Below are 17,834 nucleotides of genomic sequence, written 5' to 3'. Positions count from 1 at the left end.
AAGGAAGTTATCTCCTACTTTTGAAGCAATTCTGCAGTGCTTAGAAAGAGAAACCATCCCCAGAGAGTGGACCATTGTTAGGAGAAGTGACTGTGTCTTATTTCTATTGCTTACTGTATTACTCGCTCCATCTGTCTCTGTATACATTGTAGTGACAAGTGAGTTGTTGTTGTTGTCTGCCTATCAAAGTAACACTGAGATAAGAAAGATTGGCCGTAGCAAAATATCAGACAAACTTTTGAATATCAATGATTTGTTTACAGTATTAGACAAAGTGAAAGAGTTAGTCAGAGCGAAAGAAAATTCATTAAAAAGCCAGTGCCTTCTTATACAGGACATTTTAAATGATATGTGTCATTCTGTATATGAAGAAAAATAGAAGCAAATTCAATTCTTAAGTTAGCAAGATAAGTTGCTGTGTAGCACTGAGGAAAACTATAGGTTTAATACTCACTTTTCTGTATTTTGTTGTATCCTACATTCTATCTCCCCTCACGCCTACATATTTTGAAGGTCTTTTGGCCATTCTATTCTTCCTCATCCAAGAGTTTTACAGAAAATATGTTCCTTATATAGTAATGGCCCTCATAATGAACAAAATGAGAGTGCTATCCTCCAGTATCTTAAGGAAAGATTTAGAACTCTGCAGGAAAGATACTGTACCATTTCTTTAATGATGGATGAAATTCATATTAAACCTTATTTTGATTACAAGGGAGTAAATATTGTGGAGGCAGCATTTGATAGTGACAAGACTGCTACTACAGCATATGTCTTTATGATACAATCATTGCTGCCCTCTTTTAAAGAAGTAGTGCATGTCCCTCCAATGAGAAACCCTGTAGCTCAACAGCTATTTTTGTATGTAAAGAAAATATTATGTGGCCTTCACATCATTGGTTTCAAAGTTATTTGTGTAGTGAGTGACAACAATGCTATAAATAGGAAATCTGTGGCACCTTTTAGCCCACTTCCAAAACTCAGTATAGTTTACCCACAAACAGCTAATCCAACTTGGCCACTATTTTTTATAATTTATCTCTGCACATCCTTAAGTGGATATGTAATAACTGGGTTAATCAAAAGGACTCTCAAGTTTTGCTCAAATATCCACTATTTGATGGAAGCACTGATGATTGTCAGGTGTTAATGCAATCTTTTGAAACAGTGAGGCAGCTTCATAAGACTGAATGTAATGGTCTACTTAAGCACTCTTACGCCCTTGCTTTGACGTCTCTTTATCTATCTTCACTTCAGAAACAAAACGTTAGCCTTGTTTTGCAGGTATTCAATGCATATACAGCTAAAGCAGTTTCAACTAAGGGGAACAGAAAAACTTATTACATTACTAGCAAACTGCATAATTTATTACTTACATGTTGGAAAATTGTAAATGTTAAGACAGTTCACGAAGGTGTTCGACTAAATGATCCCTTCCAGTGCCCTCTGTCTAAGTAATAATGATGAAAAATTAGTTTTTCTGGAAAAGTTTCCTGTGCGGCTCGATATGTGGAAGGACTTAAGCCTAAAAAATAATACTCACTTTTTTGCCTGGAAAAATTCAAACTGGTTCTATGGAAGCAAGGTTTAGGAGTTATCGATCAATGGCTGGCTCTCAGTATCTCGTTTCTGTGAGACAGATTTTTGTGGTGGAAGCAGACTCATGTTGAATTCAAGTACTTTTGGTAAACTGCCTGTTGCTAAAGGGTTCACCTTTAATCGCCATGACACAAAGGAGACTATACAAAGAAGCTCAGTTTATAGTTGACGTTATGTATTTGGAGGAAGATTTCACGCCAGCAGAAACATACCTTCCAATATTAACATACGTAGCAGGATATTGTGCTTGCAGTGTACTGAAGAAACAGCAGTGTGAGGTGTGCAGAATTGTGGCCAACATCTGAATTTAATTACAAATTTGGACAGTGGTGATCTGTTTTTCCTTCAGCCTGATTGTGAATGTTGTTATTTAAAATTACATTACTGTACAGAAATTAATATCTGTCCCTAATAAAAAGAAAGTTTTGTCATCCAACAGTACAAGGGTGCATAAAGACAAAATACTGAAGTTGTCAGTCAAAGCATTCACCAATGCATTATTAAACAATTACATTAACAAAAAGAATGACACCTTTACAGCTTCTTTTAAGCAACGCAAGTTTAGCACATTTTAATTTATGTACAGTTTACATGCTTTCACATTTATCTGATGCTACAGGAAATTTTTATTAAGTGTCACACATTCACTTAACCTGTATTTGGTCCAGTGAAAGTAGAGAAAGGTTCTATGATCCATATTGGTGTAGTACCTTCAACTGAGTGCACACTAATTGTCATTTGGTCCATGTAGCCTGTAGTTTTTGGGTATTTTACTTCCAACAGTTTCAAATGTTGAATGGTCATAACTGTTTCCGCGCAGGATATTCAGCTGATGTCAATACTTTGTCCAGCTAGTTTAAACCTCATCATTGTCAAATGTTACCACATTGTGTACACATCCAATTGTGTGCTTGATATTGGCCTAAGGTTGAAAATGGGTCCAATTTTCTTGGTAAAGTCTGTCTTCCAGCTACTCTGTGCAGAAATATTTACATCTTCCTTCAAATTTGTTGAGCCTGTGCTGCCCAACAAGAAGAAATTTTGTTTACGTAATTCTGTATTAAACCTCATGTAGTTCATTATAGCTATGTATGTAATTAGAGGCTATTATTTTGGCATGCAGACGTATAAAACTTACAGTAGCATATTACAATATACTTAGGGAAAGCCAAAAATGGATTGCTCCCATTTTCGTAAATCAAAATGACACCAATGTGTTTCCTAATGTAGTTACTTCTCACAACAGCTGTCCATGTAAATTTTTATACAGTCAGTCAGTATTGTTGCATACGTGTAACAATTAGTTATTGCTTTGCCTATATTATTTTATTGAGACACAGTTACAGTCTAGTAGTTGCTTATTCCATTCACAGTTTGGAATAGCTCAACATCAGACACAGTAGTTGGTCTCCATTCCCAATTATTCCTCCTCTCCCCCCCCCCCCCCCCCCCCATTCTTGCATACATTAAGGAGTGTTTTGTTGTTGCAGCAGAAGAGAGACGAGATACTGGTGGAAGTAAAATTATGAGTAGGGGTCGTGAGTCGTGCTTGGGTAGCTCAGTTGGTAGAGCACTTGCCATCAAAAGGCAAAGGTCCCGAGTTCGAGTCTCGGTCCGGGACACAGTTTTAATCTGCTAGGAAGTTTTAAACAATTCAGTTTAATTTGGAATCAATGTAAAACAATTACAGTTTTGATTTATGTAGTACATCTTTAGTTAATCCCAGAATTAGTGCCTTTGACATATTTTGTTTACACGTAAGTTCATTACAAGGAAACTGGCCTGCTTCTAGCTTATGGCAGGATTTTCAACAAATGTTGCATAGCTGTGCAGGAGCTATATAAAAGAGTTGTTTCAGTTGGGGATCAGGTATTTTCAAATGTAATGTGAGGTTGCTATGATGTGTTGTCATACTCAGTATTACCATTATTTATTTATTTATTTGTCAAGTTCCATAGAACCAATTTGAGGAGCAAATCTCCGAGGTCATGGAACGTGTCAGTACATGAAATTACAACATAAACGTAATAACAGATAGAACATGTTCATGAACCTTAAAAAAGTCAGTCCATAAGTTTAAGCAAACACTATCAGCAATACAATAAAAATCAGCTTAATTTTTCAAGGAACTCCTTGACAGAATAGAAGGGGTGACCCATGAGGAAACTCTTCAGTTTCGATTTGAAAGCAGGTGGATTACTGCTATGATTTTTGAATTCAAGTGGCAGCTTATTGAAAATGGATGCAGCAGTATACTGTAAGCCTTTTTGCACAAGAGTTAATTCTGCTGAATATTAACCGACTGAAAGCTGCTTATTCTTGGGAATAAACTAATATTGGTAACAAGAAATGACAATAAGGAATATACACCATACGACAATAGTGAATGAAAATAAGCAAAGTAGACTAATTTTTGTGTTGAATGATCATTCACTTCTGATACCGTTCGAATAGTAAAAATGGCAGTAGTAAGTCTTTAAACAAGATCCTGAATGTGGGCTTTCCACGACAGCTTACTATCTATCTGAACACCAAGATATTTGAACTTTTCAGTTTCACTAATCATATGCCCATTCTGTGAAATTAAAACTTCAGTTTTCGTTGAATTGTGTGTTAGAAACTGTAAAAACAGTCTTACTGTGATTTAGTGTTAGTTTATTTTCTACAGGCCATGAACTGAGGCCACATACTGCACTATTTGAAACCGAGCCAATGTTGCACACAACATCCTTTACTACCAAGCTAGTGCCATCAGCAAACAGAAATATTTTAGAGTTACTCGTAAAACTACATGGCATATCATTTATATAAATAAGGAACATGAGTGGCCCTAACACTGATCCCTGGGGCACCCCCCACTTGACAGTATCCCACTCAGACCCCATATCACAACTGTTATAAACATTGTGAATAATGACCTTTTGCTATCTGTTGCTAAAGTAAGAGGTGAACCAATTGTGAGCTACTCCCCGTATTCCGTAATGGTCCAACTTCTGGAGCAATATTTTGTGATCAACACAATAAAATGCCTTAGTTAAACCAAAAAATACACCAAGCATTCGAAACCTTTTGTTTAATGCATCCAGTACCTCACAGACAAAAGAGAATATAGCATTTTCAATTGTTAAACGACTTCTAAAGCTGAACTGTACATTTGATAGCAAATCATGTGATATAAAATGATCAATTATCCTTACATACATACCTTTTCAATAACTTTTGCAAACACTGATGGCATAGAAATAGGTCTAAAATTATTTACATTATCCTTCTCTCCCTTTTTATAAAGCAGCTTTACTACTGAGTACTTTAAACGCTCAGGAAACTGACCATTCCTAAAGGAAAAATTACAAATATGGCTAAATACAGGGCTAACATGTGCAGCACAGTACTTTAATATTCTGCTAGACACTCCATCATAACCCTGAGAGTCCTTAGTCTTCAGTGATTGAGTCAATAATTAAATCTTCCTCTTGTCTGTATCACAGAGGAGTATTTCAGACATCAATCCCGGAAAGGCATTTGCCAAGAAAGTTATACGATTTCCTGTAGAAAGTAACTTTTTATTTATTTCACCACCAACGCTCAGAAAATTATTGTTAAATACTGTACATATTTCTGATTTATCAGTAACAGAAATATTTTTACTGCGTACTGTCCTTATATTGTCGACGTTGTGCTGCTGACCAGGCACTTCCTTCACAACTGACCATATGGTTTTAATTTTATCCTGTGAGTTAGCTACCCTATTTGCATACCATGTACTCTTTGCCTTCCTGATAACATTTTTAAGCACCTTACAATACTGTTTGTAATGGGCTAATGTAGCTTGATTGTGATTACTTCTAACATTTTGATATAATTCCCGCTTTGTTCTACATGATATCCTGATCCCACTAGTCAGCCACCCGGGCTGCCCATTACTGCTAGTACTCCATTTACAATGTTCTAATGGAAAGCAACTCTCAAAGAGCATGAAAATGTGTTTAGGAAAGCACTGTATTCATCATATATGTTATCGGCACTATAAACATCCTGCCACTCTTGTTCCTTGACAAGGTTTAAAAAACTATTGTGTTGGATGAACTTTCTTACAAAGTTTGTAATTAAATGACATTGGTTTGAGCACAAAAGCCTTTTAGTGTTAAAATTTGTGCATCATGGTCTGGAAGGCCATTCACGCTTTTACTCAAAGAATGCCCATCTAGTAACAAAGAATTAATAAAAATATTGTCTATGGCTGTGCTGCTGTTCCCCTGCACCCTAGTTGGGGGAAAAAAAAAAAAAAAAATATCTGCAACAGATCGTATGAATTTAGGAGATCTGCCAACATCATTTTTCTTGCACAATCATATACAGAATTAATATTGAAGTCACCAAATATATCTAGTTCCTGGTACTTCCTACAAAGTGAATCAAGAACCCTCTCTAGATTGAGCAGAAATGCTCTGAAGTCTGAGTTAGGGGACCTATAAACAACAGCAATTAGAAGTTTAGTTTCACTAAATTCAACTACCTTTTTAATGTAAAGAGCCACTCCCCAACCCGGAAGGAACTCCTTGAGAAACAGCCAGCTAATCTGTAGCCTGGTAAAGGAAGCCTCTGAATTGACAAATTATTTAAGTGGTGCTCTGATAGACCAATAATTTCATAGTCAACATCTGTAAGCAGTTCACTAACTTTATCTCTAATACCTCTTATATTTTGATGAAATATGCTAATTCCTTCTCTACATCGAAACATTACATTCTCGGAAGGTGAGCCCTTAGTTAGAGGGACTTCCTTTAAGCAGGTGTACCTACCAGCTGATTTCAATCTAAGAAAGGTGCATTTCTATTAGTGCCACCAGTTTGAGTGGCTATCTTTACCAGGTCACCACCTACATCATATTCCCCGTGCCTATCGAGATTGTTCACTGCTCCACCCACTATCACTACCTGATCCTCCTTCGTAAAATTCTTACGTAACTCACCTATACTGTAAGTCACCTGAGCCAACCCTGCACTAGGCTTCACAATGCTGGTGACATGGTACTCACTCCCCAACACTTCCTGCAACTGCTGGCCCACATCTCTACCATGATAACTACCTAGCACCAGAACATTCTCATTTCTGCTAGGCTTTGCAACTAACACAGGCCTCTTAATTGCTGAGGACTGCTGCATGTTCCCTACATCTACAGCTACACGAGGCTCCTCTCCACTCAACTCTGACAGTTGGTCAGATCTATTGCAGATACGCAAAGTATAATTGTCTGAATACCTCCTCTTCCTAGCTGCCTTCTTGGTAACTGCCAGTTTCCATTTCTCACCACTCTTCACCCTCCTCAACCTATCTAGTTCCTCCTCTGTGAATTGTAACTGCACCTGAAGGGCACAGATCTTACGCTCCTGCTCCACTATCAACTTATTTCTGCAACAGATTCTGCATTCCCAGGAGAGGATCTCACTAAAGAGACCACTGGCTTCCCCACTGCATCCCCCCCCCCCCTTTTAAAATACTTTGAACAAATTCCACACCGTAACCCACTACTCACAAACCTACGACAGAGCCCACACTTCTCACTCATGGTAAAATTTTACAGTTACTGAAAAAACTATACGTCTACGTTGCCAAAGTGCAGACACCAGAACTATTTAAGAACTAACAATAATGGTCTCTAAATTCTCTGCCCATTAAGAAAGCAACTACTCGTATTGATACAACTACACCACAGCTAATACCAATACTAACAAAATTTCACAAAATTATTAGCTAAAACCAAAAAATTCCAACAGCCACTGGAACATTAAGCTGAGTTAAAACACTGAATGAAAATTTTACTTAAATATTTCACTAGAAACAATAATAAATGTCAGTTGAAAAGTGAAACACGAAATTTAATAAACGATTTCGACGCACAGAAAACTAAAGAAACAACAGCAGGCGAACGATTACAAGAGTTTATCAAGTCGTTATTTCACTACAAACTCCACACAACACCTCTGGAAACTATTAAATTACTTATTAGTTTCCAATAACTAGCTACATTTTCACTTTGTTGAATGTCCTTCGGTAATACATCATCCCAGTGACACGGTGCATATATTCCAACAAATGTTTGTTGCTCCATTACTCTGAGTTACTACATTTGTCAGCAAAATAAGTCACCTTTAGTCACAATTATTAAATTTTATAGATAGTAAGACTGCTTATGTAACCTGTTGTATGCTTCTGACATGTTTTGCAACTGTCATTTTTCACGAAATACAATATATCAAATGTGTACAACAAATCAATCATTCTGTGTTTCCACTGAATGTAGAAAAGGCTTGCTGCCTTTTAAGATGGAAATTGTGACAATTTTATTTCTGTAATGGAATCAGGTTGTACCCTGGACTTTGTATCAGCTTTTTTTTTAAGAAGTACATGTACATATGTCTGACTTAAATAAATTATTGTTCATTACTTCTAGTGTTTTATACATTCTACATTAACATAAATTATTAATGATTATATTATTTTAAGCTTGCTGAGGACTACAATTCTCATGTCATAGTAATTTGTCTACATATTACAAAGAGTTAAACTTGCTGTAGTCACCAGTAGTGAATTCTGATCTATCCCTGGAGTTACTAAGTGCACATGTGAATTGTAGTGTCCCTTGTCCTGAAGTTTTTCTTTGTTTTACAGGATAGCTTGATTCCCTTAGTGAGTCACTGTCTCTTGTAGCCGCTTAGGTAGACACTTAATGAAATTCTCTTGGGAAATACAGCTTCAAACAATGGAACAAATTAATCTAGAAATAGGTTAAATTTATTATTGACATTTTTAGCTTGATACATTGTCCCATTCCAACTGCTGCAAATGTCTGCTGAAGGTTGAAGATTTTCACTGTTAACTTATATACAAGTCCTATTGATAAAACTAATGTTGTGTGCTAGGCTTACAGCATGCATTTTGAACAGCTGACCATCATGGTCAGGAAGACATCTAACATTTCACTTACACATATGTTGCTAATTCTTTTTTATCTGTAGAGTATTGTCAATCAGGCTTGTGAAGTTCTTTGGAACTCTTGTGAGGAAGTCAATAACAGCGCTCTGGTCATTACATGCTCAAAATTGCCTCTTTTTTTTTTTTACAGGAAAGAAAATTTACATTACAATAACATAGCAAGATTATTTTTGTTTCTGAGAACAGATTAGTTTGCATGGGGAATGTACTCAGCTTTCCTGAGCAAGCTCTATAAACAGCTACCACATAAACAAGCAGTGTATGAACATGGAATTAAATGCAACTATTCCCAAGCTGTTGAGCAATACAATTTTATGTCCATAGGCTTAAATAATAACTTTTATATACTAATAAAATAGAAAGAAACTTCCACATGGGAAAAATATATTAAAAACAAAGATTCCAAGACTTACCAAGCGGGAAAGCGCTGGCAGACAGGCACAATGAACAAAACACACAAACACACACACACAATTACTAGCTTTCGCAACCATGTGTCTGTGTATGTGCGGATGGATGTGTGTGCGTGTGTGTGCGCGAGTGTACACCTGTCTTTTTTTCCCTAAGGGAAGTCTTTCCGCTCCCGGGATTGGAATGACTCCTTACCCTCTCCCTTAAAACCCACATCCTTTCGTCTTTTCCTCTCCTTCCTGAAGAAGCAACCATCGGTTGTGAAAGCTAGTAATTCTGTGTGTGTGTGTGTTTGTGTGTTTTGTTCATTGTGCCTGTCTGCCGGCGCTTTCCCGCTTGGTAAGTCTTGGAATCTTTGTTTTTAATATACTTTTATATACTAACTTATACTAAACTTGCAAATGTGAACCTGCAAGTTTTGTGTACTGTAATATGTTTAGTGAAAAATTAATTCTCCCCAGATGAGTCTGCATAATGTGTCACCATTGATTTGACAAGCCCACTGCAGGAGAGTCGCTTTAACAGTCGCTGGAACAGTCTGTCTACAGGTGTTATTTATGACATATGTGTGACCTTGCTGCTTGAGTTAGCACACAGACTACACCACTCTTGCATTACTGTCATTGTAGCCACCTTGATGTATCTAGAATGAGATTTTCACTCTGCATTGGAGAGTAGCTAAGCCATGTCTCCGCAATATCCTTTCTTTCAGGAGTGCTAGTTCTGCTAGGTTCGCAGGAGAGCTTCTGTAAAGTTCAGATGGTAGGAGGCGAGGTACTGGCAGAGGTAAAAGCTGTGAGGACGGGGCGTGAGTCGTGCTTGGGTAGCTCAGTTGGTATAGCACTTGCCAGCGAAAGGCTAAGGTCCCGAGTTCGAGTCTCGGTCTGGCACACAGTTTTAATCTGCCAGGAAGTTTCATCTTGATGTACTTTATAAAGTGTCAAAAAGGAGTGTCTGGACAACAGAGCAATGATTGTGAAAGTGCAGAAACATCTATGGCTGTAGAACACATGGTACAAAAAGTGTTAAAACAGAGATTAAAAAAGAGAATCATGGCAAGCAGTTGTAGTGGCCACTGAAGGAGGAAAGTGGAATGCAATGGATGACAAGCAGAAATCAGATCTTGATGAGCACTGACAGTAAATATTTCATCAATACTTATACACATTGTAGACTGAAATGTGTTCATGAATAAAATGCCAATAAGCCAGTTTTTCCATGTTCATTACAAGATGTTACCGTAACTTTCGTACCATGGTGCAGACTCTTGAGTGGAAACCAAGTAAACAGCAAAATGACTGATGTAGTTTTGTCACTATTACTTACTTTTGTCCTATATGCAGGAATATTTTCCGTCTGTATGTTAATGTATCATCAAACTTGTAGCCATCATGTTGTCTCTCAAAATTGTCAAGTGCACAGCACATTAGTAATAAAAGCATCTGCCACATCCACATTAACATCAACTACACTATGGAAAATTCTCCATTTATTATATAAAGTGCCAAATGCACTTTCTAAATAATGCTGTGCTTGTGACAGCCTGTAGTTAAAGACCGATGTTTCATAAATTCCTCTTTTACATCTGCCATCTGAAGGTTGGTTGATTGATTTAGGGGGAGGGGACCAAACAGCGAGGTCATCAGTCCCATCAGATTAGCCAATGATGGGAAAGGAAGTTGGACGTGGCCTTTCAAAGGAAACATCGGTATTTGCCTGGAGTGATTTAGGGAAATCACGGAAAATCTAAATCGGGATGGCCAGATGCGGGTTTGGACAGCTGTCCTCCTCAATGCAAGTCCAGTGTGCTAACAAACTGCGCCACCTTGCTTGGTCCATCAGAATGTGCATGTGTGTGTAATAATGCCGGCAATTGTGCATAGGCTTAGAAGAAACTCGAAATGTAGAGAATGCATTGCATACCCAGTTTCCAGAGGGCTGTAAAATTTGATTTGATCCATTAGAAATGGTTGGTGAATGGCTGCAGATTTTCTTTTTATTTATACTTTGCATGAATTTTTTTGAGAAATTTTTCCCTTTGCCAATGCAATTCCTGTGTACTATGCCATTTATTTGTGATGTTCTCTATGTGCGAGGTGCTGCAATGTTTTGTAGTCTTTACTGTAATTTACAAACACACACACAAATTTTAATTAGTTAATGACACTCACATGCAGTTGGTGGTGGATCAATATTCAAAAATTTATCATTAATTAAAAATTGCAAGTGTTTTTCTAAATTCATTAATGCCAGTAGAGAACTATGGCAGCGCACAAGGCAAGGAAGAGGTTCTTATGCAATGAAATTCCTCTCATAGTTGATAACAACAATAAGTGCGCACAGTAAATGTTTCCGCAGCTTGCACCAATGTGCTACTGATGGATTTTCCTTGGCCTTTACACTGTGCGACAGAAGTGCATGTGTGATCTACACTGACAGAGCCACATGTGTTGCATGAATTCCCACACAAACGCACATGATAGACATACTCTTGAGGCCGTAACATTACGCATTACCGGTTTTGAGCTCTATAGTCAAGTACAGAATCACTGGTAACTTAAAATGTATGGAAATGGCTTTTGCACATTTTTACAAGTGACAAATTTTTATGTTGCAGCACATCTGTACAAATACGAAAAATAATTTTTTTTTCGAAAATCAAATAAGTTGTTTCACTGATGAAACTGATTTATCACCTTAATGATGTCAGAGTGCTCCACAGTGAGGGTGGGAGGTGGGGAGGAGGGGGCAAGTGAGAGGATGGAGGCAGCAAGCATATTTCTCCCCATTATTCTCTTTTTCAACTTGCCTATGCTGTATATTCTAGATGATTACTTTAATGTGTTGATTTAATGTACAGTAGCAAAATGTTGTCTATTCCTTTGAAGTATGCTATTTTGACATTTTCTTTAATGATGAAGGGAGCAGACAAGAAGAGAAGTAAAAAGACAATGAGTTGGAGGAATGGAAGGTTGTATGGTGCTCGAGTGGGTGTAGGGAAGGGGATAGGCGGGTAAAGGACAGGAATTAATTAAGGCTGAGGTGAGCGGGATTATGAGAACATATATTGCAAGGATAGTTCCCATCTGTGTATTTCCGAAAATCTGGTGGTGTTAGGAAGGATCCAGCTGCCTCTTGGCGACCGTTTGTCAGTTGCCATGCCCACATAGAATGTGGTACAGTGGTTGCAGCTTAACTTTCAGGTCACATGCTTGCCTTCACAGGCCTTTGATGCAATAGGTGATGCTTGTGAGCAGACTGGAGTAGGTGGTGGTGGGAGGATGTATGGTACAGGTCTTGCAAGTAGGTCTATTACAGAGATAAGAGTGATGAGACAAGGGGTTGGGAGCAGTATGTATAAACTATTCTACAAGCTACAATCAAAACACACAAATAAATTTCATTCCATGGGAAAAAATACTCTTTCTGTTCAGAATTTAATAATTATTTATTAAACTTACCATTGCAAATCTCATCCAGGCTTGATGAACTTACACTTTTAACGTGCCTCAAACCAGCATCAACAATGCCAAAGCTCAAAATTGGGTATGAAAGAAACATTTCTGAAGCTGAAGAAATATATGCGACACTGTCCAGCTTGTCTTTACTTATTTGGAAAATATACAATACCTGGAAACAAATAACTGTATTAGTAAAATAGATGGCAAAAACAACCATTTAGCAGTTATAGGGACTAGTTACCAATTAGATGGAAACTTACTGACATTATTCAATACAATACATTTAAGAAGCTTTCCGAAATGTTGCACTGTTGAACTAAAGAATTACCTTTGTTCCCTGTTGAATAAACTATTCTGATCAATAAAATGTAAATATGCCTTGAAACATTGCCAGGGTTATGATCGTGCAACAACCAACAGAATTAAAAGGAAGAGACTTCAAAACAAATTGCTCTAATTTTAACTGGACTGATGTTGCATCTGTTCTTCATATCTGATTTTGACAATACTGGATGTTGGTTTTCAGTTACAGTGACAGAAAAAGGGAAACTTACAATGAACAACACTTCGAGATATCACACTGTGAAATCTGATACAAAAGAAAAATCATGTCTGCTGCTCTCAATATGCTTGCCCAACAGCAAAACTAGGCTCATTTGGAGACTGCCAGCAACATTCATTTTGCGTAAGATGTTCTAAAGTTTGCACTATAAAGAATGAGCAAACACAGCATGTTGATTGATTTGTGTTAAATATATTATGAAATTCTGTGACATTCTTTATTGTTTAGCCCTCCCATTTGGGATGAAATCTCCATTGTGCCTAGTACCTAAAATCCACACAGGCTAAACTGTAACCGATTCCATCCGAGCGGCTGGAGCTAGAATTCATTGGCCATGTTTGCGCGAGAGGGGTGCGTGTGCACTTTTTCCTTTTCTGACGAATGCTTTGGCTGATAGCTAAATGTGTGACTGTCTTTTCACTGTGCCTGTCTGCAATGCAACATGTCATCTTTATGGTGAGTAGCAATCTAAAATACAAATACAATAAACAGGGTGTATATGCGGACAAGGAGAAAAAATTCCCGGACTTTTCCCAGATCTCCCGCTTAAAAACACATTTTCTCCCGGGTGAAAATAAGCTTTTGCCATGTTAAGTGACATTGTACTTTCCCTCGAAACGGCAAAACTTATCCTTTGATAGGATATGGTTTTATACAGCAGTGTAGAATTTCCCAGCACTTTAGAAAGCGATACTCAGGGGGAGAAAACACGTTTTGGAAAGATCTTTGATGTGCAGAAACACGTACGCTGCATATTTTCGTATTACGAAAGTACAAATTCTAATTCCACCAACAGGAAAAGTTAATGGTTTAAATTAATATACATAGTGTTGCTACAAGAAAAGAAAAGCTTTTGCATATAATATTTGTCTCTAAGATTAATAAGCTACAAGAGAAGCTAAGCTTTCACTTATGTTGATCTGTTTAGCGCATGTTACACTTTAAGATACATCACACAAATACGCCAGCAAAATTTTTAATACCGACATGAATCTCTGATCTTCTGAGATCGAAATTCTTCTAAATGGCTCGTCATCAAAGAGCTGATTTTTAAGAGCGACCAAACACACTGTGATTTAAGAAATCCATCGTACATTCTCACACATGGTTCATCTTGTATAAAAGGAAATTTACTTTGAAAATAACGCTTTCCAAACAACAATTCACAATATTTTCCTGTGACCTGTTAGAAATAGATTCATTTCAGCAGTTGTCAGAGTGCCAGATAAGAGGTGTCACCGCACTTGCGCAGCTATGGTGATGTAGGAAGCCTGTATGTTTGTATGTGTAAAACATTATAAGCTCTTACATTATGTCATAAAAGAAACAAGACATCAGATGGTACTCCAAGAGCATCAGAATTTCGTGAACCATACTAAAATGCATAGTTCGCCTAACAGTGCACATTTGTAAGTCCAGATTCTCAATGACATAAGCCTCGACCAGATATGAAGCTTTTCAGTGTGGTTTTTAGGATGTAAACTTTCTTGGAGTACCAGTACTGTATTATCTTATGTTTGGTTCTTTATTATGGCATTATGCCATACGTGCTAGAAGATGAAAACGTGCACCTGAAATGCAGTGAACAACTGAAACTAGCCAATAGTGTGCCTCAGCAGGAAAGCTTAAAAAAGCCAAATTTATTTAGCAAACTGACAAAAATAACTTCATTGTTCTGCAAGGCGATTAATGCTCGACTGCCAGAAAGGTGGAAATAAAACAAAATCTGAAACTAGTAACATAGTTTATCCTTCCGTAATTATGTGAGTATTTTAATTCACTTGATAGCTCCCAGCCACAGAAATCCATCTTGTTTCATTTGACATGTGAGCAGTAAAAGAAGAGGAAACAGAAAAATCACTAGATGTAAAAAAAAAGGGGTCACGTGGAGACTGGAGACTAGCACCCCCCACCCCCATAACTATAACTCAGACTGCTCTGCACATCAGAACATTTTATATATAAAAACAAAGATTCCAAGACTTATTTTTCCCATGTGGAAGTTTCTTTCTATATAAGGCAAGCCTTTTCAAAAATAAGTTTATTTTGTAGTGCACATCTTTCTGAAGAGTCTGATACATTTCCTCGAAGATATATCTTTTATGTATGACAGATTATTTGGTCTTAAGCATACTGTGAGGTGCCACGCATCTTCAAACAACACTGTTATACTGCATGTCACTGTATTTCGCTCTGTGGAACTCTAACATGTATATTTTGTAATGGATGCCATCAGACTATTTCAGGACAGTAGTAATTAAAATGTCATGTAATGCTTCTCCTGCTCCCAGTCAGCCGGTTTGACAGCCTGCGCCCCCCCCCCCCCCCCCCCAAAAAAAAAAAAAAAAAAAAAAAAAAAAAAAAAAAAAAAAAGCCCCTCGCAATTAACGCTGAATAGGATTATTTGTAACCAGGAGAACAAGAACTCTTCAGAAAAACTGGACTCTTTATTGCCTATTAGCTAATAACTTGCTCTTCTGTGCGGCATAAAATTAAATATAGGATCCCAAAACCAGTAAAGACAAGAGACAGGCAAGACAGTACACATTTCTTTAATCCTTAGGTCCTAGCGATTTTTCTCTCTAATCTTGCTACAGCTTTACATGGCGTGCTTTCCTTTCTGCGAAAGTACTATTAGCTTATCAATGTTCGTTAAACGTTTTGATACATGAAAAATAGAAATGTCATTGTCTAATACTGAAAAAGCTGTTAATACAAATAGTACCCAAGATAGTGTGGTTTCTCGATCTGATTACATCTATTTTGTCACTGTGTGCTGGAGAAAACAAAATACGCCTTTCTAATATTTCAGCAATTGTAACAAATACCAAATAAGTGAGACTGTTTTGGCAATAATGATCATTTTTATAACACGACAGAATATAATTCATGAAGTACCAATACAAAATATCTATTTGGCCTACTACAAGCAAAAAGCTTTATGTTAGGAAATAGTTTCACATAACATTCATACACTCCAGTTTCTCATGCACTAGACAAGAAGTAGTAGAAAAATATTTTTGTATAAATTTGGAATCTTCATATTCTTCCATAATTTGTGTGACATCCCTGTTTCTTCTCCTTCCTCATTCTAACAAAGTCTTATCACTAATTCTGTAACTATTCCTTCCACTGTCAAAACTCATTGTCCAGTTAAGTTCACTAAACCTGCCACAATCACCGGTTTAGTTATCCAGCGATTATTCTCCAGTTAGGCGTTATTACTGTTCGTACAATGTGTATTCTGCACTGCTCTCAGAATGGAACTTAAGCGGCTGCTAGCCAGTGTCTACAACTGGCCCTGTCTCATGTAGCAATCTGGCCAAAAAATTTCTGTAAAAATGTCACTTTCTTGGATACACCGAGAAGGTAATAGGTAATCTTTCTTACCTGTTAGTAGTTTATTTCCACTCAGGTAGTCTGAATCTATGGATTTCACTAGTAATTATAACAATGCTGAACGTTCACAAACTGAATCAACCACATAAACAAGCAGCACTTGGCATTCGCCAGTTCGGCTTTATTCTACTCCTCTCGTATAGCCCGGTCCCGTTTTGTCTGCAGGAAAGTTTATTTCTAGATGTGACGAGGATTCCCCTGGCAGAGACATCACGTACACTATGCACGCTTTCAAAAATCAACTTATAATTCATTCAGAAATCAACTTAGAATGTGTTCAAAAACCAGTAGTGGTGCGTTTCAAAATCATATGAATAAACGATAGACCGATGTGCGCTGGATGCTAGGTGCTTTGTGAAACAAGGTTTTTTTTTTCTCAAGAATATGAATTTGCCCCCTCCGCCCGAAATTGCCACCTGGTTCAGATACCACGGTTTGCCCTCACTCCCCACTAGATCCGGGCCTGCTGCATACGCATGAATCTGGCAGCTTGGGCACATCAGTAAAATTTTTTCGAGTACCATGTGGCTGGTTGCTGCTACTGCTGCTTACACAGCCAACAGCCACATTTCTGTAGCCAGAAGTGGGAGAAGCACTCATATGCAACTCAACTGCGCGTGTGCATGAGCCCACTCATAACTGATTAAACGAGTCTAATGTAAACAGTTGTGACGTCACGCTCATCGAAGGCAATTTGTTGTTATGAAGAATTGCATAGTCTTCCAAAAGCCTTTAACACATTTTGCTGTTGGCAGACACTTGTACGAGCACTGTGTTATTTTATATGGCACATTTCCTTTGCAATTTAAGTTTTATTTTCGTTTTTTTCTCTCATTCATGTTTTAATGCTGCAGTATTATTCTGCAGTAGCATGGTACAGAAATATCCTTTGTTAGAGTAACGGATCTTACCAGTCAAAAAAACAAAACCAATGAAAAATTCCCGGATTTTTCCCGGTTTTCTCCTGGTTGAAAAAATTCCCGGGTTTTTCCCGGATGTCCCGAGTCGTATACACCATGCATAAAACATCTTTTAAATGAACTTCTCGGACCCCAAATATCTGTTCTTTACATGGAGAAATTTCTTAAATAATAATGTTGAATACGGATTATGTCAAATGTGGCTTCAAATCTGGAATAGTAATTTGATTTATATGCCACACCAAACATGGTTAACCACATGGAACTAGAGGAAACAACTTTTGCCAGGATTGTAACAACTGTTATTACATCTTAATATTTTACAATGTTTCCATATTAGTATGTTTTTATTTTAGAAGCTTCAAAATAACAAATGTCTAAATTAGCTCACTGCACATTAATAAATAATATAACAGACCACTACAGACCACATTTTCCTTTACGATGAATTGTTTAAATCCATAAGAAAGAGACCAGGGAAGACCT

At 37.4% G+C, this 17,834-nt stretch overlaps 1 protein-coding gene and 1 non-coding gene across 3 annotated transcripts in view; one reads left to right on the top strand and one right to left on the bottom strand.

Moving 5' to 3' along the window:
* Positions 1-17,834, bottom strand: part of LOC126337033 (enhancer of mRNA-decapping protein 4) — a 120,110-nt gene that overhangs the window by 45,081 nt on the left and 57,195 nt on the right. For both annotated transcript variants that reach the window (XM_050001335.1, XM_050001334.1), the window contains exon 8: positions 12,468-12,636. In XM_050001335.1, the coding sequence (XP_049857292.1) occupies positions 12,468-12,636 (169 nt within the window). The remainder of the gene's footprint in view (positions 1-12,467; positions 12,637-17,834) is intronic.
* Positions 3,147-3,221, top strand: Trnal-caa (transfer RNA leucine (anticodon CAA)). Its single transcript has one exon. It is a non-coding gene; the product is annotated as a tRNA-Leu (tRNA).

Source organism: Schistocerca gregaria, chromosome 2, assembly GCF_023897955.1.
Source record: "Schistocerca gregaria isolate iqSchGreg1 chromosome 2, iqSchGreg1.2, whole genome shotgun sequence".
Lineage (NCBI taxonomy): Eukaryota > Metazoa > Arthropoda > Insecta > Orthoptera > Acrididae > Schistocerca > Schistocerca gregaria.
This window is presented reverse-complemented; position numbering and strand designations above follow the sequence as displayed.